This window comes from Desmodus rotundus, chromosome 1 (genome assembly GCF_022682495.2).
Source record: "Desmodus rotundus isolate HL8 chromosome 1, HLdesRot8A.1, whole genome shotgun sequence".
Taxonomy (NCBI): domain Eukaryota; kingdom Metazoa; phylum Chordata; class Mammalia; order Chiroptera; family Phyllostomidae; genus Desmodus; species Desmodus rotundus.
In genome coordinates this window covers 3,061,894-3,088,013 of record NC_071387.1, presented here as the reverse complement: position 1 = coordinate 3,088,013, position 26,120 = coordinate 3,061,894, and the positions used below count along the sequence as shown (strand labels likewise).

Genomic DNA, 26,120 nt, shown 5'->3' with positions numbered 1-26,120 from the left:
CCAGCCTGGCAGCCATTCCATGGGTCAAGAGCGTCAAGCCCAGCTCCACCCTGTAATTTCTAACCTCTCTGTGCCTCGTCTGAGAGACGGGCGCCCACACAGGTCAGGGTACCTGCTCCAGCTGAAGGAGGTAAATATTTTTATTAGTAAAGCACACTGAAAAGGGGTGACCAGACCCTGCGAGTGATCGAGGGGCGAGAGCAGGATGTTCAAAGGAACAAAGGCCTCTGTGTCCAGGTGAGTCTAGACGGTAAAGATATTTTGCTCTGACTGACATGGTTCCATGGCTGGGTGTCATCTCACAAAGCAAAGGTCGCCGGTTCAATTCCCAGTCAGGGCACATGGCTGGGTTTCAGGTCAGATCCCCGGACAAGGCAACCGATCAGCGTTTCTCTCCCTCTCTTTCTTCCTCCCTTGCCCTCTCTCTAAAAAGAAATAAATAAAATCTTTATTTTTTAAAAAAAGAAGGTAAAGATAGGTTTAATTCAACATACTTTTTTGCTCTGAAATCCCATATGGAAAGGGTGTGGGGGAGCATTGGAACACAGAATTTCCTGAAGGACCTGGCATTAGGCTCACCCCACCCAAGGGTGGGGCAGGCTTTGTTGCGGCAACGAGAGAGATCCCCCCCCCAGATTTGCTCCAAGGACCTGGGCCGGGGAGACAGGGTGGACTTGACCACAAAAAGCCTCAGGAAATTTCCTGGGTCCAAGTAGCTCTGATCAACACTTCTTGCCCCAGCAGGCAGACCGCGTGCTGTGGGAGCCGCCGGGGCTGTGACGGGTGGCCTGGGGCAGCACCCCGGTCCTCTCCTGGAGATCCCGGCCTCTGGGTGCTCCCTGCCTGGGCCAGAAGCTGCTGGCCACGGAGGGTCCCTCAGCTCCTTGTCCTACAGCGCCACCCGCTGGCAAGTCTGAGTCCAAGGCTGAGGAGGCTCCCTGCCCTTCCCTCCCCCAGCCTGGCCCGTCCCTCCTCGTTAATTATTTGTGCACAAAGCCCCAGGTCGGATTCCAGTCTCATTTCACCTTCTTAGGTGTCCCATCGCATTGGCCAAATGCAAATGCCTGTCCTCATTCGTGCTGACCCTGGCGGAGAGGTCCCCACACACAACTGGGGTCCCTCTGATGTCCCTCAAGACCCAGGGTAGTGTCCCAGAAGGTTCCAGCCTGGAGGGGCCTTGGGGACCCTCTGTTAGCCTCCCTGCACCACCATCCCCTTCAGGGACGGAAGAGAGATGTCCAAGGAGGCCTGAGCTCAGCCAGCAAGTTAGGCCACGGAGCCGCCCAGGCCAGAGACTGACACAGTGGGTGCTCGTGGGTGGGGGGCCCGGGAGAGCTGAGCCCTCGGGCCCCAGTGCCCCACCACACTCCAGATGTGGGGCATGTGCCCTGATCTGCATGTCTCCCTGTTGATGGGCATTCACCCACACTCTGCCTCCTGGGTGGGTGTCCTGGAAACCGCCCCCCCCAAGATTTAACTAAACAAAGGGGCCCGTGTGTACCATCCTCGTGAGCTGGGGGCAGGGGCAGCTGGTCTGCACCTTCACCTGCTGGGCTTGAAATTCTTGGAAGTCCCCTCTGAGGCAGGAGGGAGGCAGCGCCCCCGCTGTGTGCACTGGGGGGGCGGGGGAGCGAGAGCTGGCCTGGGGGCAGGAGTGTTGCAGGAGCCTCTGGAAACAGCATCTTGAAGCTGGGAGGGGTGTGAGGGGACAGCTAGTCCTGCCAGACTAGACGGAGGCTGTGGCGTTACTCAGCAGCCCACCAGGGCTGCAGCAGGCCTCCTCCAGGCTGGCAGGGAGGGTTTCTTTTCAGGCTGCATCCCAACTGACTTCCACCTATTTCCAGATTTTTCAACCCAAACCCCAAACCTCATTCATTCTTTTACTCTTTCTCTCCCAATGGCTCTCTCTCTTTCTCCCTCCCTTTCTCTCTCTGTCTCTCTCTCCCTCTGTCTCTCTCATAGAACCAGATACTTAATAATTTTCTGCTGAGAAGAAAGGGGGGCAGGTCTGGAGTCCAGCCATTATCCAGGATTTTCAGCAGCCGTGGTGGCAATGAACCAGACTTGAGCTATCTGCCTGGCCAGGGCTCTGCGGAGCCGGAGGAGAAAGCCTTACACACAGGCCACCGTCCAGTCCCCGCAGGAGGTCCCTGGGTCCAGATGGAGGTGGTTTGGCTTCTTGGTTCACCCATCCCAGCTCCTCAGCTAGTGCTGGTGTAGCAACCACAGGTTTCAGGGTTCGGGGAAACCGCACCCCGCGGCAGCCAGCAGATCCGCAGCTCAGGCGCTGCAGCAGGCCTGCGAGACAGCCCCAGAGGCCTGCGCCTCTGACCACACGCCTTCTTCTCGAGCGCTGATCCTTGCCGACCCAACCCGCCTTTCTGCTCCGTTTCTTTTTACTTGGGAAATCTTTGATGCTTGAAATCATTAAGAGAATTTTTTTTTAAAAACTACATTGGCTTTTTCTCCAGGTTCTTAGAACCAAACGCAGGTAAATTATAAACTTGAATCCACAGATGGGAAATAATGTACGAAGGACATGCACACCGATGGGCACCAGGGCACTCCACGAGCTCCGCTCTGTCCCACTCGCCTCACGTTGCCAGCACCTAGGTGGTGCACCGTGCGTGGGACCGGCTGCCTGCCTGGGAGCGGGAGGGCGGGCCAGGGAGGGAGGCAGGGAGGGAAGAAAAGAACACGCTCTCTTTCTGGTTGCAGGAGCTCCAAGGGGCTTGGGGCCAAACAGACAAAAATGGCTGAGAACAGCGTGACCTTGAAGCTCACAGATCATCTAGATCCTCGCTCCAGCCCATCTGCTTGCAGAGCCGAGAAGTGAGCACCCAGGCCTGGCCCAGATCAGCCACAGTCCCTTCCCTCTCTGCTTGAACAACCGGTGTTGGTTGGAAGGCTGTGGGCAAAGGGGAAGCTGACCCCTCCACGGGGGGCTAGGGAGACAAGCGGGCCGCTCTCACCTTCCAGAGAAACCGCTCTGCTGTCATTGTCAGTCGCCGCACGTGACATGCACAACTGCTGCTGCCCAGGGCCCCAGCTGAGCGCAGGGCCCCTACAGTGGCCATGTGACGTGGGCAACGCTATCCCGTCGACAGCTGAGGTCACTTAGCAGGGCTGGGCTGGTGGCGGGGATGGAAAGGCCCGTGCCTAAGGCACAGTTTACAGGGTTGCCCCCAACTCAGTAACCAAAACAAACAATGTATTTTGTAAATCAAAATTGTAAAAGCCCTTAAGTTTCCATAAAGACTTGGGTGACTCGCCTCACTTGCCTCGCCCGCGTCTCAGCCCTGGATTCCGAGGCAGGATCCCACTTGAAGTCCCTGATGCTGGGGTCTGCACCTCAGACACCTCGCCCTGCCACACTGGACTGCCTCCACCGCCGAAGCTGCTTGGAACTGGGAAGGGTGGCACACAAGTCACAATTCACCTGTGAGCAGAGGGGACCTTGGGGCCATTCTCGGAAACCTTGGAGCACATCTTCCCACTGGCTTGCCTGCTGAGCCAGGCAAGCAAAGCGGCCTTGTCCATGCTCCGAACCCCGTGGGGAGGGAGGCAGGGCTGGGAGGAAGCAGGGCTCAGCCAGAGGTGCAGGCCCACTCCTGACCCAGAGCCAGACCCAAGCCAAGAAAGAGCCCCAGGTGCAAAGGATGTGATTCCACAGCTCAGCTGCTTCCTCCCAGTCCATAGGCCTCTCCTACCCGGGCCCCTCGCCACCAGCCTCTGATGTCAACATCTTTGTCCTAAAGGGAAAGCTGAGGTCCAGGCAAGAGACACTGGTTGTGGAGGGTGGGACAGGGCCTGGGCCTCCCCAGGGCACCCCCGTGCAGCTGGCCTCTGGGCCCTGGGGAAGGGCCTCTGCTCCATCCATTCTGGGGGTGTGTCTGGGGGTGGGGCCTTCTAGGGCCTTAGGTCCCTGAGAAGCTGAAGGTTTAAAAGAGCAATTGCAAAGGATGATGGGCAGGGGCTGGAATGTGAAGCTAGTGGAGTGAAGAGGAAGCCAGGGGCTGGGGAGAAGGGGTGAGAGTCCTGGAAAGGGGCCTGGGCGCCAGTCCGGGCAGCCTGGCCGGTCCTGGAAGTGCCCTCGTCACACAGATTCCCTTTCCTTCCCCTGAGGCCCCAAGCCCCCCCACACACACCAGGCCTGGCATCCTCCCCAGGGTACCCTACCAGCCTTTGGGACCAGCTGTGAGGACCTCACGGCCCTTCCGCCCCTCCAGGACCCACCAGCCTTCTTTTGCAAAGGGAGGGACGGACCACCCCGGGATCCCCTGTATGTCTAGTAAAATGCCGGTTCCTGGACTCCTCTCAGCCACACAAGGGTCCAGGTGAGCACTCACAAAACCCTCCGGCTGCGGACAGGCTGAGATGCAAGAACTACCCTGGTGATAAAGAAAAGAGGAAGGAGGAGGCGGGTGGTGGGGCCGGAAATCCCCAAGCACAAGTAAAATGTGAGAGAGGGCAGAATCCTCCAGTAAATTCCGAAGGAAACAAATCGCATAGAATGTTTTATATTCTAACAGAGGCGATAATTCAGTACTAATGATGGTGTTCTAACAACCTGTTAAATATGCCGGGGCCCAAAGACGCTCAGAGAAGCCGGCTAGGGCGGCAGGGGTTGGGGTTCAGGCCTTTCTGTTCAACCACAAGAGGTTTGCTTCCTACCCCGCTCCTCACTCGCGGTGGGCACACACCCGCCGCACTCCGATCCCCGCAGCGCCCCGCGCCGCCCGAGGCTTCGCCTTCGCTGGGTCCGGGATCCAAACCCAAGCCTAAAGCCCTGCAGGCCGGAAGAGGTCTGTGCTGCCCGATGCCTGTCAGCCAGCGGGCTGCAGCACACGGGCTTTCTGGCGGCCTGGCCGGCCCCTCGGATCCTGGCCCAGGAGCCGCACGGCCTCAAACAGGCCCAGGAGGGGAGTCCTGTTAACCCAAGTTGGGGCCTTGGGTGCTCCAGAGGGGATGAGGTTCCTCTGGAGATGCAGGCGCAGGCCCGGAGAAGCAAGGGTGGGGTGAAAGAGTGGAGGGGAGTGCGGGGTCTCCAGAGGCGCCCAGAGCAGGAATGTGACCCAAGCTGGGGGCTGGCCGGGAACGGTGCCATGACTGTTGCCCCCTCCCCTTCCACCAAATGAAAAAGAATGACCCCCGGTCTGGGCCCCACCTCGAGAGGCGCCCACGGCTGCGGCCACTGAGTCAGGGCGGGGGTCTGTCCGCTCATGGCCGCTCAGCGACCGCCCTCCCGCCTCCTCGACAGCTTGCAGCCGAGCGGGGACCGATGTCCCCAGGGACTCACCCGTCCTCGCCCCCAGCCCGGCCGGTGGCTGGCCGCTTCCAATCTGCCAGCGGGCGTAGGGGGAGAACGCGGGGAGCCGGCGGGAGGCCACCGCCGACCTCACCCGAGGGAGAAGAAAGTTTCTGCTCAGCCGGTTGCGCCGGACTTCCCTGGGCCAGGTCGCGGGTTTGGGGGGATGCGGGCGCCTCACTCTTCCGATTGGGCCTGGCACATTGAGCCCCACGCGGGGCCCGGGTGGTTTCCGAGGACCCGTGGGGAGGGGACAGCGCGCGGGCCCGCTTTGGAAGGCCTGGGCTCTGGGCGTGGGGCAGCGAAGGACGCCTCGGGCGCACGGGCCGCACTGCAGGCCAGCGGCTCCCCTCCTTGCGTCCTGTAACCGCAGACCCGATCTCGACCCCAGGGCCCGAGGCGCGCTTCAGATCGGCCGCGGCGCCGCGGCCCGGCACTGGAGGCTGACCCTGAAAGGCGCGGAACTGGACCGCGGAGGGGTGGGGCGGGCACCGGGGCGCATTATTCACGAGGAAAAGACGGTATTTCCAGCGCTGCCTCGACAATACACCCCGGGGCAGGCGAGCTCCGGCTCCGCGCGGAATCAGAGGCCGTTTGCAGACGTCTCCACCTGCCCTCGGAAGCTCTCGCGCTCCGGCTCAGAGGTACAGAAACGCCGGCCCCGGAGCGAGCCACCGGAGCGCCATCGGCGGGGTGGGGGTCCCTGCCGCCTTCCCTCGGGCCACACAGATTTCTCGGGGTCCCCCCAACATCGCAGACACGATCTGCCCAATTTCTGCACCCTCGCCCCACAGTGAAGCCACCGTCGGGTCCCTTCTCGGGGCGGAGGCCAGGCTTTCCCCGCCTGCTGCCCGGGCCGGAGGGTCCTAAGACAGCAGAGAGGGCTGCGAATTGCCCCTACATGCGAGACATCTGGAAGCCAACAGAAACGCCGGAACACAACGCAACTTAAAATCTCTTCCCACACCAGGACAGGGCTTCTCCACCCACCCACACACACGCACACGCGCGCGCGCGCACACACACTTCTTTCTGCACCGAGTTTAGTCCCTTTCTGTTGCTGGAGGAGGAAAAACCGGGGAGGGGGCGAGAAGACGGATCTCTGGCGGCCCCGCGGACGACTAGCCTAAATAATCGTGGGAGAGGGTCGGGGAAACTTTAAAAACCTCACAACCCAAGCCGCCGGCAGCGGCAGCCGGCGCCGGACCCCTCCCTGCCAGCCCGTCCCCCCTCAACTAATCACCCTCATTAGGAGCCTCATCACCGGCCTAATGAAAGCAAACCGTGTGGAAATCGCCGGTAAACAGTTGGGTCTGTGCTGTAATTAATTCAGTGTCTCTTTTAATCAAACTGAAAGGGAATCGGGCAGCGGCTTGCGGAGCTGTGACATCACCCCCAAAATCGTCCAGAGCCAATCAGCGTCATCACTCCGGGGACACGTGGGCGAGTCCCCTTTAAAACACACACACACACACACACACACAACATAACGAAAAAAAAAGAAACAAACAAAAAAAAACCCAGCCCCAAAGTAAAAGTGACACAAGTTCATTTTTTAAAGGAAGGGGGGAGGCGAAGGCGTGCGCCGAGCACCGGCGGCCACCGCGGAGCCGGGCGGCGCTGTCCGCGGTGCTGACGGGCCCCTGGAGCGCAGGGAGCGCGGAGAGAGGACCTTCCCGGCCAGGTGAAGCGTCATGCGCCGCGGGCCGCCGCCGCCTCCGCCGCTATCCGCGGTGCTGACGACACCAGGTGCGCTTCGTTCCTTCCGCTGGTAGCCCGCTGCTATCCGCGGTGCTGACCCCTCTGCCTTCGGCCACCGTTTGCCTGGAGGAAGCGTACGGTTTGGATTTTTAAAAGCCGTTCCGTATTTAGATTCCAACATCCTCGCGTCTCTTCGGTGCCAAAGGAGAGCTCAGACCGTCCATCTCCCCCTTTGCTCTCCCCAACTTGGCGCACCCTCCCTCCCATCCCTCCCTGACACTCCCACCACCCCCCCTCGGCTCGGCGACTCGGTGCGATGCTGCAGAAGACGCGCTGAGCCCTTTTGGATCTAATGCGCAGAGGAGGTTGGCCCAGAGCTCCTGGGCTCCCCCAAGGCTGAACTCTATCCAAGGTGCCCGCAGGCTCCCTGCCCGCCTTCCCCATGCCAGCCCGCAGCTAGGGGCAGGGGCAGCGGCGGCTGGGGTTGGGGGTGGGTGGGGAGCTGTTGAAGAGTACAGGTCGCAGCTTGGCTATGGAAGGCTCCAATGGCTTTGGGATCGACTCCATCCTCTCCCACCGAGCGGGCAGCCCCGCCCTTCCCAAGGGGGACCCCTTGCTTGGGGACTGCCGGTCGCCCCTGGAGCTGAGTCCACGCTCTGAAAGCAGCAGCGACTGCTCTTCGCCAGCCTCACCAGGAAGGGACTGTCTGGAGACAGGCGCCCCGCGGCCTGGCGGGGCACCGGGCCCCGCTTTGGACTCCCACCTGCAGCCCGGGCAGCTCTCAGCCCCAGCCCAGTCACGCACTGTGACCTCCTCCTTTCTGATCAGGGACATCCTTGCCGACTGCAAACCCCTGGCAGCCTGTGCACCCTATTCTAGCAGCGGGCAGCCGGCAGCCCCCGAGCCAGGGGGCCGTCTGGCAGCCAAGGCCGGGGAGGACTTTAGAGACAAGCTGGACAAAAGTGGCAGCAACGCCTCATCAGACTCCGAGTATAAAGGTAAGAAAATGGGAGATGGAAACTCAGGGGACACTGTATTTCCAAAAACTGGCAGTAAAACTCAGCGGGGACAAGCACATACAGGCTGAGAGCTCCCCCCGGGCCCAGCCGAGCTGCCGGTCTGGTCTGAACCTCTCGGCTGCCCCGTGGCTATGCCTTTGAGCAACGAAGAGCCCAACAGAGAGAGTAGGGAGAGGGAGGCTCTGTGCCCCAGGAAAGAGTCCCCAAAACGCACAAAGCAAACTTTCCAAACTTCAGCTGGGTCTCCCCTTCCAGGGGTGCCGGTGGGCAGGAGCAGGCTCCTATCTGGCTGAGCCTGTGACTGAGAAAAGATCTCGCAGAAGCAACAGAAGACCCAAAGGGCTCTGCTGGAAGGCACCCCCGTGTTTTTTTTATAAGAGTGAAAACCTAGCAGGAAATTTCAGCAGGAGCACTGAGAACAGTCAGAATTTTCCACCCTTTAATCTGAACATCCAGAGGGGAAGAAGACCCGGGCTTTGCATCCTGTTGGGCCCAGGGCGATCGGGCCCTGGGAGCCCTGCAGAAGGAGCGCTCACTTCGAAGTAGAAACAGCAGGCAGGCGGCTGTCTGGTCGGGAGGGGACCCTGCACCCACCCAAGAGCTCTCACTGAATTTGATTTTTAAGAGAATTGAGCAATCAATTTCTGGTACTGTGGGACCTGAGGAGGCAGCCTCCCTCCCCTACATTGGGGTCACTGGCCCTTCACTTGCCTGTCACCTCTATGAGCTGTTTCCTTGTTGTTCCCTTTTCATCCGTTTTAACCAGGGAGCTGAGATCGAGATTAAGAGGATGGTGGGGGTGGGGGGAGAAAGAAGGAGGAAAAGGAAGAAGGAAGGGGAGAAAGGAAGGAGGGCCCTAATTTTATTTCTGGCCCCCGGAAACCGCCTGGACTTGAGCTCATTGGTGAGGCCAGAGGGCAGAGCTCTTTCTAGGAAGCAGCCCAGAGGCTGGACGGGGAGCCGTGTCAGGGCTCTGAGGGAGGGAGCCCAGTGTCCCCATCCAGCCGAAAACGGGGCTGGCAGAGACTCTTCAGAGCTCTTCCAGTCTCATAATTAATTCCCGAACCCCGTTTGTCAGACAGAACTTCCCTGCGCAGGCACGGGCTTTACCGTCTTGGAGCCCCTCACCTCCTGGCCCCTGTTTGCACTCAGTCTTCAGGAAAATACAGGGAGGCTCATTTAACCCTCTCCTTCCAACCAAGAATTCATGTGTGGACATGCCCTGACCTCAAACCGAAACCCGTCTGGGGCCCCTCTGCACACGTCGCTGCCCGCGCTTCCCCAGCCGCCCCAGCCTTGCTGGGCCAGCGGCACCTAGAACACAGGCAGGTCGGCCTCGGGCGCCCAGGAAGGGGGGCCAGCGGCATCCGGCCCCAGAAACCCCTGCTTCTCTCCAGGGGCAGTTTACAGAGGCAAAGAAAACTTGCCCGGGAGGAAGACAGGTGCAGGGGAAGGGCAGAGAAGCCACACCAACATATATTTATCACACTGCTTTATTGTGGGCCATTCTCAACAGCACCCCAGCTTTGTGGTTACGGTGGGGGGCAAGAACCCCCAACGTTGCACGCTAATGGTGGTGCTGCTCGTGGCGAGAGAAGTTGGCTCTTGTCTCCTTTTATTTGGGATTTTGAGGAGAGGTTTCGTTTAAGGTAATTGGAAGATCAATTTCCTTCTCCTGCCCCTGATGGTGTCTGATCGGGGAGGTAACGAGGGCTGGCTGTCCACATATCGCTTAAACGGGTTGAGAGTGGAGGAGGGCAGAAGGTCTCCCCCACACCCACCCATAGGCGGTGTGGACTTTGCACCTACAGAGCCGTGGGTGAAAAGGGAGTGAGGACATCCACCACAGAGTCAATGTCGGGAGTGTTCCTCAAACGCGGAGGTGACTTTTTCAGGGCCAAGTGAGGAAGGCTGGCGGGGACACAGACACACCAAGCCCCCCCCCCACCCCCCGTGGGCATCTCCCCATCCGCTTTCCGTGCTGAGTCATTTCCTCCGAGGGAGGCAGGGAGGCAGGGACGGACGGCCAGTCCATCCCGCGTTCCTGGTGTCAGAGGACATTTGGAGAAGATAGGACCAGGCTTGGAAGTAAGGTGGTCCACCCCGGCTTTAGCTGCTCGAGCCAACGCCGGTCTGCTAAGAAGCGGAACTGGCACTTTGCTCCAAGCAGGTGGGTCAGGGCATCTCTACCTCTGGGGCCTTGTTCCGGGCCAGCGGTAGTGGCCCTGAGGGCGCATTCAGAGGCTCCAGCCGCGCCAGAGAGGGATTAGAGAAAAGCCCCCATCTTCCTGACACCACCGCTCAGCCCGCCCACTCCTACTCTGGCCTCAGCCCCGAGAAGGGGGGATTTTCAGAGTCCTCGGAACCGTTAGGTCACGAAGCAAGGTCTCCACAATATCAAGGTTGGGGTCTGGATCATCGCTTCCCTGCACTTGATTAAACTTCCCCAGCCAGCACAGACAGGACTGGTCCCCTCCACCTCAACACCCCTGCCAAGGCGGCCAGACCCTGCGTGGCCGGAGCCTGGCAGGCAGGGCGCCGGTGTGGAAGAGGCAGTCTCTCCCCAGAGGCGCCCTCCCGGCTAGCCTGCCTCGGTGCACACGGTGCCCACGCCGTCCCGGCTGCACACCGCTGCCTTTCCGGTTGAAAAGTCTCACTCCCTGGTGGCTCAATTAACCGGATTATTGTTTCCTACAGAGAGAAATCAACTCGCGTTCAGCTGAACCCTGTCAGCGCAAACGCCATGCACAATGAAACTCACCAGAAAGGAAAACGCCGCGAGAATAAGAGCGGGGGAGGCCCCAGCCAGGCGCCAATTTGGGGGAAGGGGTCTCTTTGGTTCGATCATGGCTTTAGGGGGAGGAAGAGGGAGACCACTGAGCGTGTTTGATCAAGTCTGGGCTCCCGGGCCGTCACCCCCAATCCAAAGTGTTTGGTAAGAAGAAACTGCCCTGTCGGGTCCGATCCTTGGGCCTGAGGAGTGGGGACCCAGTGGAACCGCACGACCGCAGCATGGAGTTAGTGGGAGTCACAGTGGGCATCGTGTAGACAAGGAAACTGACTGCGGCGACGCGCGCATCGAGGGGCAGATGCCTCGCTTGTTTTTCCAAGTGCCTCGCGCTGCTCCCAGATCCTGATTCACCCTCGCGCCGGCCTCCCGGTGCTGGTAGTTTAATAAACAGGGCCAACCATCCTTATGGATTTGCGTCCACAGAGGGGCCAGGAGAGATGTGGGTACATTATTCTTCAGGGAAATGCCTCACTCCGGGGTGCACAGCTCTTTGTCCCTCCACGCGGGTTTTTCTCCCTAGACTCCGGCACTCAGCTTCCTCCTTTCCCGGCCGACCTGCCGCCGGAGAACCCGGGCGCAGAGGCAGAGCACAGATCCGCACCCCTGAGCAAACACCCGCACAGCCCTGGCTCCCCTCCCCTGTGCGTTCAGCCGGTTGCTCGGTTTACTCCTCCAGGGAGCGCGGTGTAGGGAAGACACGTGGAGATCTTTCGGCTTTGGGTTTTTCTCCCGGAGCTGTCAGTCCTTCTCAATCCGGGAGCCCTGTGGTTCGTGCTCCTGGCGGCTTTCCTGAAGCCGCTGAGTGTGGTGGGGCCACTGCCGCTGGAGCCGAGTTCGTCCGCAGCCATGTTTACCTGACCTCGACGGGCTAGCAGCCGCTGGGGAGGGAGGGCGGTGAGGCCGGGAGCTGACGGGCCGCTGTGTCTCCGCAGTGAAGGAGGAGGGTGACCGCGAGATCTCCAGCTCACGGGACAGTCCCCCCGTGCGCCTGAAGAAGCCACGCAAGGCGCGCACCGCCTTCACCGACCATCAGCTGGCGCAGCTGGAGCGCAGCTTCGAGCGGCAGAAGTACCTGAGCGTGCAGGACCGCATGGAGCTCGCCGCCTCGCTCAACCTCACGGACACGCAGGTCAAGACCTGGTACCAGAACCGCAGGTGAGGCCCCGCTGCGGGGCGGGAAGGGTGAAAGGGCCACCTCTCCTTTCCTATCTGCTCTGCATGGAAACCTGTCCACCACCTGGCGCTCGGGGAGGGCCCCTGAGCTTTCTCCATCCTGTAAAGGTGGGGAAACCGAGGCCCCAGGAGAGAAGGCTTGGCCCAAAGATCACGATGAGGGAGAAAAACAGCCCTAGACTCCGTCTCTAGTACCCAGTTATTCCCTCTCCAGGACGGGTGGACAGACAGACGCGTGGGCCATGGGCGGTCCATCCAAGGCCTGCCCTATCCCAGTCAGGTCCTCCCACCCCCAGCTGGAGCAGTCCCACCTCCAGTCTGGGGCCGCTGAGTTCTCCCAGTGGAAGCCCCAGGCCAGGGGAGGGGTGGGGCCTGTGTCTTTGGGGAAAGACAGCAGGGGTGTGAGGGGGGAGTGTAGTAGCCCAGCCCAGGCAGCTGCTGGGGGTCAGGGAGGGATCTGAGTTCTACCTGCCCCTCCTGGCCCCCTCAGCCTTTTTAGTGCCGAGCGGGGGGAGGGCAGGGGCCAGCCCCGGCTTTGGGGGACTGGAGGGCTAGAGGACTGGTCGTGAACCTGGTGTTTTCCCATCTCCCTCCCTGGAGAAAGTGCGCACACAAACACAAACAGACACAGCCACACACACTCACACCGACACGACTCACACCCACAGAAACACCCGTGCCCACAGTCACTCCGAGGTTCTTCGTGGAGGCCGGAATGGTGCCTTCCATAAACAAGCCTCAGAACACGTCAACCCATTAATAATAAATGCCGATTACTGCTCCGGGCATCAATAATTAAGGCCCGCTACAGTAATTACACAATTATGATGATGATGAATAATTCAGAGAGGGAGACGGGGCTGGTGTGGCTGAGCCCGGCTCGGTGGGACTGGCTCAGCCTCCCCGGCCAGTTACACTCAGGGGGCCAGGCCGCAGCTCCGGCAGCGAGTGGAGCCTCGACTTCCTTGCCTTCTCCAACTCCCGCTGCCACTCCGCCTGTGCCTCCGGACCTCGGTGCCAGACAGGCTGCGGGCTTGCCCCGGGTAACTGCGGAGAGGGCTTGTCTCCTCCATTTGCCATCTCCCCGCGCGCCTCCGCTGAGAGGCCACAACCTGGGTACCTGGACGGTGCGGCCCCCCGCAGGTGGTACCACGGGGAGAAGCAACAGCGTCCCTTTCTGGGGCTAACTGATGCCCCCACCCCCAGCACTGTCCTCTCCGGGGCGATCTCGCCCCCCTCCCCAGGGGACAGATAAGGTGGGAGAAGCTCCAACAGCAGCCCCAAGGGCCCTGCCTGCGGCCCCCTAAGCAGAGTGTTCCAGGTGAGGGTCAGGGGATTGGGGTCAGAAAGCCTGGCTTAGAACCTCGGCTCTACCACTTTTGAGAGACCATCTGGAAAAGTGGCCCACACCTCAGTTTCTGTATCTGTCAGATGGGGACGAGTGGCTGTGGGAGGCCGGTGGAAGTTTGAAGGAGGCCATGCCTGCACCCCGTTACCAATGCACTGGCATGATCCCGCGGGGCCTCCCTCGGGCGCCCTGGGCCCAGCACTCTGAGGGGCTGGGGCCTCTGGGCACCACGGCCCTGACCCCGTCCTGCGCGTTTATTTCGGTTCCCCAGGACCAAATGGAAGCGACAGACGGCCGTCGGGCTGGAGCTGCTGGCAGAGGCAGGCAATTACTCGGCGCTCCAGCGGATGTTCCCGTCGCCTTATTTCTACCCTCAGAGTCTGGTTTCCAACCTGGATCCCGGCGCCGCGCTGTACCTGTATCGCGGGCCCAGCGCGCCGCCGCCCACCCTGCAGAGACCCCTGGTGCCCCGCATCCTCATCCACGGACTCCAGGGCGCCAGCGAGCCGCCCCCGCCGCTGCCCCCGCTGGCCGGCGTCCTGCCGCGCGCCGCGCAGCCCCGGTGAAGCGCCCGCCGTACTGCGGGGCTGCGCGCCCGCCCCGGCCGCCTGCTTCCCGGAGGGCACGGGGTGAACGCCCATTCCCGGGGCCTCTGTCCGGCTTTCCAGCGGGTGTCCGCACAAGGGCCAGATGCCAAGTCTACTGAGGCCTGGACACCGGACCGAGTCTCCCTAACGGTCCTCAGCGTCCTCCCTCCCGGCCAGTCCATCCGGAGCCACTTCCACCCGCGGATGTACATACAGGACACCCCACCGCCGGCTCCCGCAGCACCCCCTCGCCCCTCCCGGAAGCAGGCGGGGCGACCCCAGGCTGCACTCTCTCCCTCCCCCTCCACGCCCCAGCTGTGCACCGAGCCCTCCCCCGCACCCCTGGCCGGGACGGGGAGCGTGGCGCCCCAGTCCCGCTGCCCCGGCCGGCGCAGAGCTGTACATACGGTGTGCAAAGTGTACATGAAGTTATTTATTCGTGACCCATGAGCCCGTGACTGTGTCCGTGAATCAGTGAGTCCGTGGCCTGTGCCCGCCCCCCTCCCAGGCAGGGCAGGAAGGGGCCAAGGGGGCCTGACCCCCACCCCGACCCTGGGCCTCTGTCGGGAGGCAGCCGGGCCCCTCGGGTTCTCTCTCTCTCTTTTTTAAATGTCGAAATAAACTTCTTATAAATGGCCAGGCGCCTGTCCGCGCTCAGCCCTTCTTTGCCATTTCCCCCCGGAACTCGTCTCCTTCCCTCCGCAGTGAGGCCGTTTGCGCGCCCCTCTCCCCTGCGGCGCCGTGGCCGCCGTCCTCCTCTCTCCACAATGAGGGAGCCCGCCGCTCCCCGCCCGCCCCCGCCCCCGGCCTCTCCAGCTGGTCCCCTGCCGCTCGCCGCGGGTCCCGGGGACCGGGGTGGGGGTCAGCGGCCGGGCCCGCTCCGCTGCGGGCCGGGCTGCGATGCCCTCGCCGAGCCGGCTCATCTGGCCGCAACAAGGGCGCCGGCAGCTGGTGACCGGCCCGCCGCGCGCAGGGCCGACAGATGGGCTCCGAGGCTACTCCCCCGACAGCGCCTCCGCCCGCGCCCGGGCCGCTCGCCGGCGCCGGCGTGGCTCCGGGCCCGGGCGCGGCGGACCCAACGAGACTTCGCTGGGAACCGGACGCCGCACTGGGTCCCCCCACTCCCGCGTCTCCATCCTCCGAGCCGTTCCCCCAGAGTATGTAGGAGACGAGACGCAGAGGGGGCCACACCCCGGCGTCGGCCCCAGGCCCCAGGCCCAGCCCGTGGCTCCGGGATCTCAGGGGCAGGTGCTGAAACCTGGAGCCAGGCTCCAGGCCTCCAGTTCACCGTCGGGGCCGAGGTGGCCCCCTGGGGCCGCTCCCTCTCTGGGGGTGGAGGGGCTCCGGCTCCCCTGCCACACCACCCGCAGCTCGCACTCCCCCGACTGAAGACTCGCCCAGGGCGGGCAGGTCTGGGGGCTCAGCAGGCCAGCCCCTCGCTTGGTGGCAGGATGGCTCTGGGAGAGCAGGAGGTGGCGGCACGTTTAAACGCACCCCCACCGGCCCCTGCTCCGTCTCCTCCCTACCCCACCCCCACCCAGCCACCCTGGCTTTTTCTTTCTGGGATGGTGAGGGTATTATCCTGATTTTGCAAAATGCACAGCAGCTAATTAAGTCAAGGAGCCCTTCAGCCTTCGGGTTCTTTTGCATGTGAATGGGGGTTGGTAAATCCCCGGCTCTGGCTGTGGTGGGGGCAAGGGGGGACTGTCCCCAACTCAGGGTTAATGAAGTGGGAAAGGAGTCTCCCAGAGCCTCCTGCAAACAAAACCCCCAGACAACAAACCCTGCCCAAATCCTACACGGATTGACTTAAACCCAGGGGATAAGTGCTTTAAATTAATCTCATTGAATGAGAATGAGACCAAACAAAACTCTTTAAAATCATATTAAAAACCTATCAAAGGACAACCTGCACCGGTGAGCTTTTCATTTCGTGGAAGTGCTGGAGGCGGCCGCGCCGCGCTCAGCGTTTACACAGCGCAGTGCAAACCGCAGACACCTCCTCGCCGGTGCAGCCGCCCTTGTACCGCGGCGGCGACCGCGTGCCTGACACTAATGAAGAACAAGGCTTCCCGACAAGTTTCTAATTATGGTGTTTCAAACTGTCCCGCACTTCCCATCCATGTAACCTGACAGCCTTTGCGGGGAGGCGGGCTTCTGCTTCCACGTAGTAGGAGTGACATCAGTTTCTGTTCCTGACCCTGGGGCTGGGGGGGACCCTTATTTAAAATAGAGAAGAGCCCCCCCCCCAAGTCAGACCCCCCAGCAAGAACAATAGGAGAGGCACTGAGGCGGCTTTCTCCGGGCTCCCTCCCTTGGCCCCTGCCTGGCCTACCTCCCACCACTCCAGACTCTACACAGGAGGGGCACCAGAGTTCAAAAGTTTAGATTCCCTTTGGAGCCTGGAAGCAAGGCTTCAGAGCATTTTGGGGAAGTGGGCTGATTTTCAGGGCACCCTAGTGCTCTCCCCGCACGGTGCCCTAGGGCTGGACGCATTGGAAGGTGTGTGGCCTAGTGGTCATTTAACGAGATCACTTAAGGGCTTTTTTCCGAGTGGGGCGGCTTCAGCGGAAAAAGCCGTAAATGCCCTTCTCCTGAAGTGATGGCTGGGTTTTAATGGCTTTCCTGACTTTTGGTTGAGGTCTGAAGTGCCAAACAAGGCCACCAGCAGTTTGTCTGGTAGGGAAGGTGTGTACCTTCCCATTTACGCCCCACCCCACCAGGGCAAGAAAGAAAACCAAAGGAACCCAGTAGGCTTTGTCAAAACGCCCTTCCCCTCGCCGAGGGTTGCTTGGGTCTCTTCTTCCCAAGGGGAAGGGGCCGGTCCAACTGCTTCGGCGCTGACCGATTCCCTCTTCGCCCTTCAGTGCACAAGAACCAGGCCCCCCTGTCGACCTGTACCCGCTAAGGGCATTCCAGGAAGCATCCCACCGTTCTCCCACGGGCCCACGAGGGAAAAAGGCTTTGGGCCGCAACACTGCGAAATGTCCAAATTCTCTGTGACTTGAGATATGAGGATCAGGTAAGTTTGGGAAAACGGGGGGGGGGGGGAAATCACAATGGAAAATACACACAAAATTAGAATGTGTACAATGGAATTAGGCAAAACCTTCGCCTAACTGGTGCCTGAAATACATAATCTGTCAAGAGCCATAATGAGAGAGAAAGAGATTTATTTTAAGGTTATTTAAACTTCGATAACATCAACGCTAAATCTGCTAAATCCGTGTTTCTTTATTAACTGGGGTAACAGACTGCTTCTACCATGACAAGACACCCTCACTCAGCGTCAGCAAATTAAGTGGAAGTTTCGATCTCGAAGTACAGCCACACACTTGGCATATTTCTAGCCCTTCCCCCCAGGCATGCCCGACTCTTCCGACTCACCCTTTAATGCGGGAAAAGCAGGCCCGCCCTTTGATCTGCCCCGATCACGGGCACCAATCCTGTTTCTCACGCAGCTGGGTTTTGTCCAGTCTGACCCTCCTTGTCTCATCCAAACCGTGCGAACCACCGAGCGTCAGAATGAAAGGGCAGCTGCGCCCAATGTCGGCATGGCGCGTGCTACAGGTTTTATTACTGTTGTTATAAATTTCACCCATTAGCCCTACTAATTTGCGACAGCCAACTCTGCAAAATTCACGTTTTTCTTCCTGCACAGGCTCGGTGCCTACGTGGCCCAGCGCCACCAGATGGGCAGAGGTGAGGACACAGAACAACCCCCCCCACCCCACCCCCCCCCCCCCCCCGCCCCGCTAAAACTCTTCTGTCTGGAAGGCCCACTGGAGAGGGGCATCTGCACTCCCCCGGGGAATTCGGGGAAAAAGATGGGAAGGAAGAGTGGGAGAGAGAGGACAGAGTAGGGTGGGACGGCATTGGCTCTGTGGCTTTGCGCCCCTCCTCCGGACCCCTCTGGAGGTGCCGTGTCCAACTCTTACATTTATTGAGAAACCCATACGCCCCGGGGGTCCTCTTTCAAACCTCCCAGGAAACACAATGGGGGAGGGGCGGCTGTGGCCTGGGCCAAGATACAAAGACCCTAGACTCTTGGAGACAAGATGGAATTCAATGGGAGAAAAAGCTCAGGACCCTGGTGCCTTTTGAATTCAAAGGCAAATAATAGAAAGGCACCAGTAAATCAATTAGCCTGAGAGAGTCAGTTTCCCGTGGACATGGAGGGGCGCAGGATGCGTGAGAACGTGACATGGAGTCAGGAGTAGCCTGGGGACAGGCCCTGGAGTCGCTCCGACCCACACCAGGACCCCTCTGCTCTCTCTCATGAAGCACTTGGACATTGCCAAAATGATCTGTTTTTTCCTGTTCTTTTACAAATTCAAATCTAGATTTTAACTCCTTATTTTGTAAAAATCCATGCCAACATAGGTGTAAAGCTGAAACTTCCTCAGACCGGGGCCCTGGCCGGTGGCGAGCGCAGGCGCTCAGTGCGGCGTGGGCCCCGGTCACCGTTACATCTGCAGCGAGGTTAAGTGCGGGCAGCGATGGAATGAATACAAAGAATCAGACGTGGTATATGAGATATAGGTTAACTGGCTAATCTATACTCCCTGCCCCTCGGACTCCGCACCCCAGAGAGAAGGGCTGTGCTTCTCAGCCTCGGGACTGACAAACACAGGACATCCACCCGGTGCCACCGGGGCCCCCAGGCCAGGCCCGGGCCGGCGGAGGCAGAGTCCGAAAGGCAGAGTCTGAAAAAACTGCGTGGGAAGTCCTCGGCGAGCCTCCCTGGGCTTCTCTGCGCTTCACGGAGAGCATCCTTCCTCTCTCTCAGGGCCCGGGCTGGTGGCTGGCCCCGCGCGCTTGCTCCGAGTTCCGCCCACAGCCACGCCGGCCTCCACCCCACTCGAGTACTCCGAACGCAACATTTCGGTGAGGCGGCACTTCCTCTGGGTCTTCCTGCGGAGGTCAGGCCTGGGAACGGTAACAGCAGAGAAGAGAGACACTATTATTTTTCTTTTGCACTTGGAAGGAGGCTGAGAGCAGCTGGTGCCGAGACTGTGGAACTGACATTTTTGTTCGAGCAGAAGTGCAATCCCTTCAATAGTGCTTGTTTTGATATTCCGTGCACCAGAAGATTAGATACGGCAATGACAGATTTTCATAATGGTGGCAAAATACCATGGCATTTTTAAAAGTGAGGCTTTGTTCTGTGTTGTTCTCACCGGAAAAAAGAACGACACACACACTGCTCTGATGGCAAATGAGGTGTGTGATGCAGCCATTCGCTGAAGGACGGGGAGAAAACCCACCTTGAAACCCAAGCACGTCCCGCAGGGAGAGCGGGCTGGCAGCCCTCCCGCCTCGAGCAGTTCAGCGTGCTGGGCCACCTCCTAGGGACTGAGGCAGGGCCTGCCCCACAGGGGCCACAGAGCAAGGGCTGGGGGACCTGTCAGTCACAGACACCTCTTGACTGACTGAAGAGACTGTTGGAAATAATTCTGACCCGGAACACCTGAGCCCAGTGTGTACACAGCAGAAGGCCCCGGGTCTGCACCCAGGCCAGACTGCAGCGCTCCAGGGCCCACAGACCTCAGAGTATTTCGGACTCGGTTCTAGGTCACCGCAACGAAGCGAGCCGCAGTCTGTTGCTGATGGAGGGTCTGGCCTTGGACACAGAAGACACACGTCTGCAAAACTCCCTACGGCCCGGCCCAGTCAAACCAGGTGCACGGCAACTGTTTTCAAAAGACCTTACCATTTGATCAGAAGGTCAGAGGGGAACTTTCTAGTTCAGTTGGACACAGGAAAGATGATTATGCAAATTAAAGAGTAATGTTTTAAAGACAGGATTTTAACCAAAATGACCATAGCGCCGTGATCACCAAACCCACACTGCGACATTGGTGACTCCTCAGCGATGGAGTGGTAGTGTCTTCAGGTGACAGTTTCCTGGGTTCTTGCAAGAGACAGATGTTTGCCTTTGACTGGTTATATTTGCAACATTTTCTTTGCCATGATAATTGGAGGATAAATCGGACTAAACTGTGGTCAACATAAATGTAACAGAACTCCCTTAAAACCCCCAAATTACAAGCAGGTAAATTGCTGCAACTAAACAGAGGTTGCACCACGCCGTGATGGTGTGAACGCTGGGTTAGACAGCCCCGCCCAGTTACAGCCGTTCCCACTGCCACACGTGGGGAGACCCGCGCAGTCCACCTGTGTTGGGGAAGAGACCAGAGGCAGCTGGATTAGGACCCAACACAGAAGGTCCAGGAGCCTGGAACATAGGTGTGCGCGTGGGACGGGACCCGGCGAGGCCAGCAGTGCCCCAGAGGTACCTTTGGGCCCTGCCGTACCTCACACGACCTGTGCCTCCTGAGGCAGGCGAGACAGCCACCTGCACTCTACAGAGAAGCTGAGGCCTGAGAAGGGGGCAGCAAGTGCAAGGGCCAAGATGTAAACAAGTCAGACGGGCTCAAAGACCATGGTCCCGCCAGCTGCCGAGCCAGGGTGGTTCCAACGGCTAGGCATGACAGCAGGGCCTAGCACACCTGAGGTGACATGGAGGGGTGTCCATGGTCACACAGAACTGTTCCAGCAGGATGACGGGGGGGCAACGGGGGAAGGAGTGAGGGGGAGGGAGGTGAAGCTGATGCTGCTGAGACTGGACTGGAACCTGGCTCTGTTGCTCACAAGCTCAGTGACACCAGACACGTACCCCAGCCTTTTCAGTGGCCCCACAGAAAAATGGGGTGGTGCTCACAACACAGCTTGCAGGGCCTTGAAGGATTAAGTAAAGTCAGACACAAAGGGGTTGGCTGGTGGCTGGCATGTGAACAGCAGTCAATCCCAGTTAAAAACAAGGGACCTGAGGTTCAGAGACGCCAAGCGACTCTCCCAAGGCCACACAGGGACCAGGACTAGCTCTAAGACCCGTGCTGATCCATCACCTGTTCCCACGGGGCAATGGCTCTAAGTCCCAGGACCAGGACCTGCCCCTGCCCAGCAGGGCTGTGCCCGTGTCCCTGGCAGAGGCCCTGCCTCCAGGGGCGGCTGGGTGGTTTGGCAGCAGCAGCAGCAGCGGCAGGAGACCGCCAGCCAAGCGCACTGAACTTGTCCCCAACTGCAGGCTGCCAGTTCTGCCTCGTGGTTTATTTTTAGTTGGGTTACATGACAGACGGAGTGAAGGGGTTGTGACAGGAAGGAACACTTTTCTTCCTCCTCATTTGAACCCGTTACTCACAATGCATATAATTTTACATGTAATAACCCCAGTTTCAAAATATGCAAAATTTCAGTCAAAATAGCCTCCCCGGCAAAAGCTCTACCACTCACTTCAGCAACTGCTCCTGTCACAGCTAAACCAGAGTCAATACCAGAATCTTAGGGGGCGATTGCTACAGAGACTTTGCACAGAGCAGGCACAGGCCGGCTCAGACCGGGGGTCCAGCAGACAGATAGTCTGTCTCTGTCACACACACACACACACACACACACACACACACACACACACACACACACACACACACGCAGTGGACGGGCCAGTGCACAGGGATGGCTAGTAAGGATCTTCCAGTCCACGCTGGTAGCAAATGCGTTAGACAGCAGGCCTTGGAGACAGCCCTGATTGCCTTGAAGTTATCATCTCGAAATCCCCTAGCAGTTTATAACTTTATTCTAGTCAATGTATAGTTGACCCTTAAAGAATGTGGGGCTCGGGACACCGGCTACCCGTGCAGGTGAGAATCCGTGTAACTAAAGCTGGCCCCTGCATTCGCCAAGTCCCAGCCATGGGTGGAAACACAGCCCTGTCTTGAACACCAGGGTTTTGAACTTACACAAGGAATCACATCCAAGTGGACCCCGGCCGCCCCAGCCCGAGTTGTTCAAGGTTGACAGTACTTTCAACATGGGCCCCAGACCCAGGCCCTTCGGGGGGCAAGCCTTGGGGTCTACCCTGCTGGCACGGCAGCCGCCCCAACGGGACCCGCCTTCCCTTGGCCAGCGCGTCATCTCTTTCTCCTTTGTTCTCAGGCCCAGTGCTGAGAAGGCCAAGTCCAGATGGAAGATGAAACGTTCTAAACCCAAGCACACGATGGGTGTGTGGGCTCAATGCGTTCTCCTGCCAAGCTGTAGTTCTCCCAGGAACTTGTCAGCTTCCCTGCCCTCTTCACCCTCCAAATACCCAAACCCTCTCCAACAGGCTTCCTGAGATTGCACCCCCCGCCCGGAGTCACCAGGCAACAGCTCAGCTTATCCAGCCACAGGGAGCCCCTTGCAGCAAGCCTGAGCACCCCTCAGCTGCCGCGCTGGGTCACCCAGCTGGACAGGCAGATGCCTCTCACGGCCGGGGAGGCGGGCTCGCAGCCCAGTCAGCACGTTGGCGTGCCCGCCAGGACGGTCGCTGGAGACAGAGCTTGCAGGGTCTCCCCCCAACGTCGATAGATTCGGGGTGTCCCGCAGAAAAGCATTTCAGCACGGGCTTGGGTTAATGGCATTCTTTGGCAGGAAGAAATGTTTTATTTTGTCTTATTTATGTATTGTCAAGTCTATGGATATTTTTTTATGTTTTAGGGTCATACTTAGAAATGCCTTCCACATCATAGAGCAAGAGTGTCAAACTCATTTTCACTGGGGGCCACATCAGCCGTGCGTTGCCTTCAAAGGGCCGAATGTAACTTTAGAACTGTATAATGTAATTACCCTTAACAGTTAAGCGAGAGCTCGGTGCTGCCACCAGGTAGAAACAAGGCGGAGGGCTGGATTCAGCCCTTGGGCCTTGTGTTTGCCACCTGTGTCCTGGAGCACTTACAAATTAATCAAGTATGCTTTCTGAGCCTGCAACTGCTTTAATTTCACCTACATTTTATTTTGGTTTACAGCAGGATGTGGGGAATTTAACTATTTCTTCCCAAAAGTTACCCCAGACAGTCACCGAACAGTAAGTGTCCCCCAAGGATGTGACAGGTGCCTCTAGGACAGCCCTTCAGACTCAGAGCGCCCCCTGCAGGTTGTGTGCAGAGGCTGGTGAGGAGACTGCCGGCAGCTAACGTTAATGGGTCCCACCAGACACATTAAAACAACATTTAAGCAAACACCCGTGATATGGGTTGTTAATGGATATAGAACAGGTCAAGTCAAAGCTATTCAAACTGGCTGCACAACTTCAGAAACTTAATGCACGTCAGGACCTGCTGCAAGGACTCGATAGGCACTTAACTCCTCTCCTGCCCCCACAAGCCCAGGGACAGGTGCCACCAGTGTCCCCACTCCACTGTGGAAGGGACTGAGGCTCAGAGAGGTCACACAGCATGTCCGGGGTCCCACAGCCGTCACAGAAGGGCTGGGACATGAGCTCACAGCTTGCCCACTTCACCACTGCACTGCAAGTTTTCACCAAAGCAAACAGTTGAGTTCCTTGCATAAAATATTTCTAACACAGAAACAATGTTCACGTTATCTCACATCTCAGACTTTTAGAACCCCCGAGAACTGTAACAGAACTCTAACTGTAATAGTTAGAACTGCGCCCTAACTGTAATAGTTGGATAACTTAAGTGGGAAAAAAAGCAGCTTAGAAGATGATGACTTGTTCACTCTCTCCACACACGAAGACCCGTGGACGCACACGCGCAGTGTCCGAGGGCACAGGAAACGTGGGTCAAGGTTAACTCAGACTGTGGGCTTGTGGGTGATCTTTAAGCTTTTTCTCTACTTCCCGAATTTTTGCAATGAACGTGTGTTACTTTCATAATCAGAAAAAATGGTATATTCATTTAGGAAAATAAAAGGTAGAATTTTGCCTTATGCTGAAATAACAAAGTATTTTAGTATTTACTTATCAAAACCTCTTTGCCTTTAGCTTCCAGTTCATTTGATCTTGTGAGAGGTTTTTTTTCCTTGGGGTGTAAGGGAAGCAGACGAACAGATGGAGGGCTGGTAAAGGGCACTAACTTCTGTAGCCGGGAAGACTCTGCCCTGGTGAGGCCCCAGAGGACCTTGCAGGGAAGCCGCCCAGACGGAAGGAAAGCCTGGGCGGGCTCTGAGTGAGCTTGAGGACTCCAGGTCCTGTGCTCCTGCCTCCCTCTCTCAGGTGAAGGAAAAGGCAGCAGCGTCCGTGCGGGGTCTTGGTGGCTCTCAGACAGCAGAGGGGCAAACGACTCCAGGGAGAAGCCGACAAGCAGTCCCCCTGGTGCAGCCACACAGCTGAGGTGAGGAACCAGCTAGCGCGGGGCAGTAACTCGGCCACTGGAGGGCAGCGGCCACGCACCTTCATGGCCACTGAATGGAAGCGGCTGGATCGAGGCTGCTTTACAGCCTCAGGACACTGTTTTGGCAGAGATGCGGCAGGCAGGCCGGCTGCTTTAGGGACACCTTCTGGTGACTTCTTAGGATCAAACCAAGTCCGGCTTTTGAAAAACTGGCAGGGCTCCAGAACACATCCTGCCCCAGGAAAGTCACGCCACCAGGCCTGGGAGAGGCCGAGTGGAGAGACCGGTAAGGAGCAGGGCCCGCCTTATGCCCAGGAACAGGGCCTGTGACGGCAGGAGTGCGCCCAGCCCCGGCACATGACTCCATGTGGGTCTGCTGCCCGCAGGGCATGCACACGGGAGAGGGCTGGGTGCCCTTTAAGGATGACCAACAGCCAAGGGCCGAAGTGGAACTCCTAACACTGGCGGGGACTTTGAGATTACGCAGCCCAAGTACCGAAACTTCCACGGAAGTTCTATGGGGATTCAGGCACGGATGTCGGCAGCAGATGGCCGCGTTGGGAAGGGCAGAGAATGAACTTGGAAGTGTCTGGCTGGAATCCCAGCTCTGCCCCGCCCCACCCCACTGGTGGCCTGGTCCCCTCACAAGTGCAGGCCTGTGTGAAGGTAAACCAACTAGAACGTGCTTTTGTAGTGTGCGTACACTACTAAATGCCCGTGGAAACAATTTAGTGTGTGTAACTGGTCTGACTACATCCTGGGAAGGCGAATGAGACTGATAAGCTGGGGGCAGAATTCTAGCACCAAGTTCCAGCGCTCAGCTCCCGGGCCTGTCCTGCCGGCTGGGATTACCAACCCCTGCAGTGGCAGTGCGGGGCGTATTACCACATTTGCAGATGGGAAGCCTGCTGGGACAGCTGACACGCTGGGTGACCCCTGCCCACGACACCCTAACAGGCCAAAAGGATGGGCCTTGGCTACAAGGTGGAACTGACCTGGGGCACACACAGGTCTTGCCCTCGGGTCCCAGCAGGTGGGTGATTTGAATCACCAGGTGTGCAAACGGGGATTTAGACGGTGAGTGTCACCCTGAGCCACAGGACGACCCAGGTGCAACAAGGTGAGCAGCTGCGACCCCAGCCTGCCACGGGGTGCTGCGAAGGTGGCGGAGGACGAGCAGCGGTGGCTCAGCTCCGCACGGCCGAGCGCCTGGCCAGTGTGGAGCACACATCAGGGGTGACCCTGAGCCCTGCCGTCACCATCAGCTGCGTGACTCTCTGCTGGGCGGTTCCTGCCCAAGTGTGGGTAGTTTTATGAACCAGATTTTGAAAAAAGCCTGGTCTGACAGACAAGCGCCCCTGACGATGGACGGTGAGCCAGGAGCAGTGGGGGACGTACGGCTGGGTTCAGGCTCGCCGTGCAGAGGCTGGCCTGGGGGAGGGTCCTAGCATTGTCCCACGGAGTCTCCCAGTGTGGCAGGGCCTGTGTCTCAGTCCAGCCGACTCTCTTGCAAAAGGATTAAGTGAACTAACGAAGCAAAGCACTCACCACAGCGCCTGTCGCGAGGGCGCCCACAGTGCTGGCTATCCTTAATGGCGCGGGTCAGGAAAGGCAGAGGGGACAGGTGGTCCTCACAAAGCTGACTCGCTGTCACATGGACTGGGACCACTTTCACCAATGGTAGCGTCACCGTACACTGCTGTTTGCACGTCCTGCCTCTCCAGCACTGGAGTCTCACAAACACCAGGATGGAAGCAAGACCGAGCGTGGAGCGTGCACGTGGTCGGTCACTCGGGGCGCATTGTCAGGAGCTCTGACAGCGAGGGTCTGTTCTGGGAGCAGCGGCCCCTGCCCCATGCTGCCGGGCAGTCTGAAGCAGAGGACAACAGATGACCCACCAAAGGGCAGTGTGACCATGGGGACAAGGGTCAGGCAGGGGAGCATTCAGGGGGATTTCCGTGAAGCTTCCACTTCTTATCTACACAAGGGGGGGGGGGGAGTGGGACCGGGCAGAGGTGACG

General features: G+C 59.0%; 2 protein-coding genes across 3 annotated transcripts in view; one reads left to right on the top strand and one right to left on the bottom strand.

Moving 5' to 3' along the window:
• Window positions 1-7,349: 7,349 nt before the first annotated feature.
• Window positions 7,350-14,562, top strand: BARHL1 (BarH like homeobox 1). Its single transcript, XM_024562003.2, has 3 exons — window positions 7,350-8,007; window positions 11,752-11,974; window positions 13,612-14,562. The coding sequence occupies exons 1-3, from the start codon at window positions 7,542-7,544 to the stop codon at window positions 13,904-13,906; spliced, it is 984 nt and encodes a 327-aa protein (XP_024417771.2). The 5' UTR covers window positions 7,350-7,541; the 3' UTR covers window positions 13,907-14,562.
• Window positions 14,563-18,264: 3,702 nt separating this feature from the next.
• The window catches only part of DDX31 (DEAD-box helicase 31), a 64,501-nt gene continuing 56,645 nt past the window's right edge, over window positions 18,265-26,120 (bottom strand). For both annotated transcript variants that reach the window (XM_053919447.2, XM_053919446.2), the window contains one exon: window positions 18,265-18,856. In XM_053919447.2, the coding sequence (XP_053775422.1) occupies window positions 18,688-18,856 (169 nt within the window). In that variant the 3' untranslated portion in view covers window positions 18,265-18,687. The remainder of the gene's footprint in view (window positions 18,857-26,120) is intronic.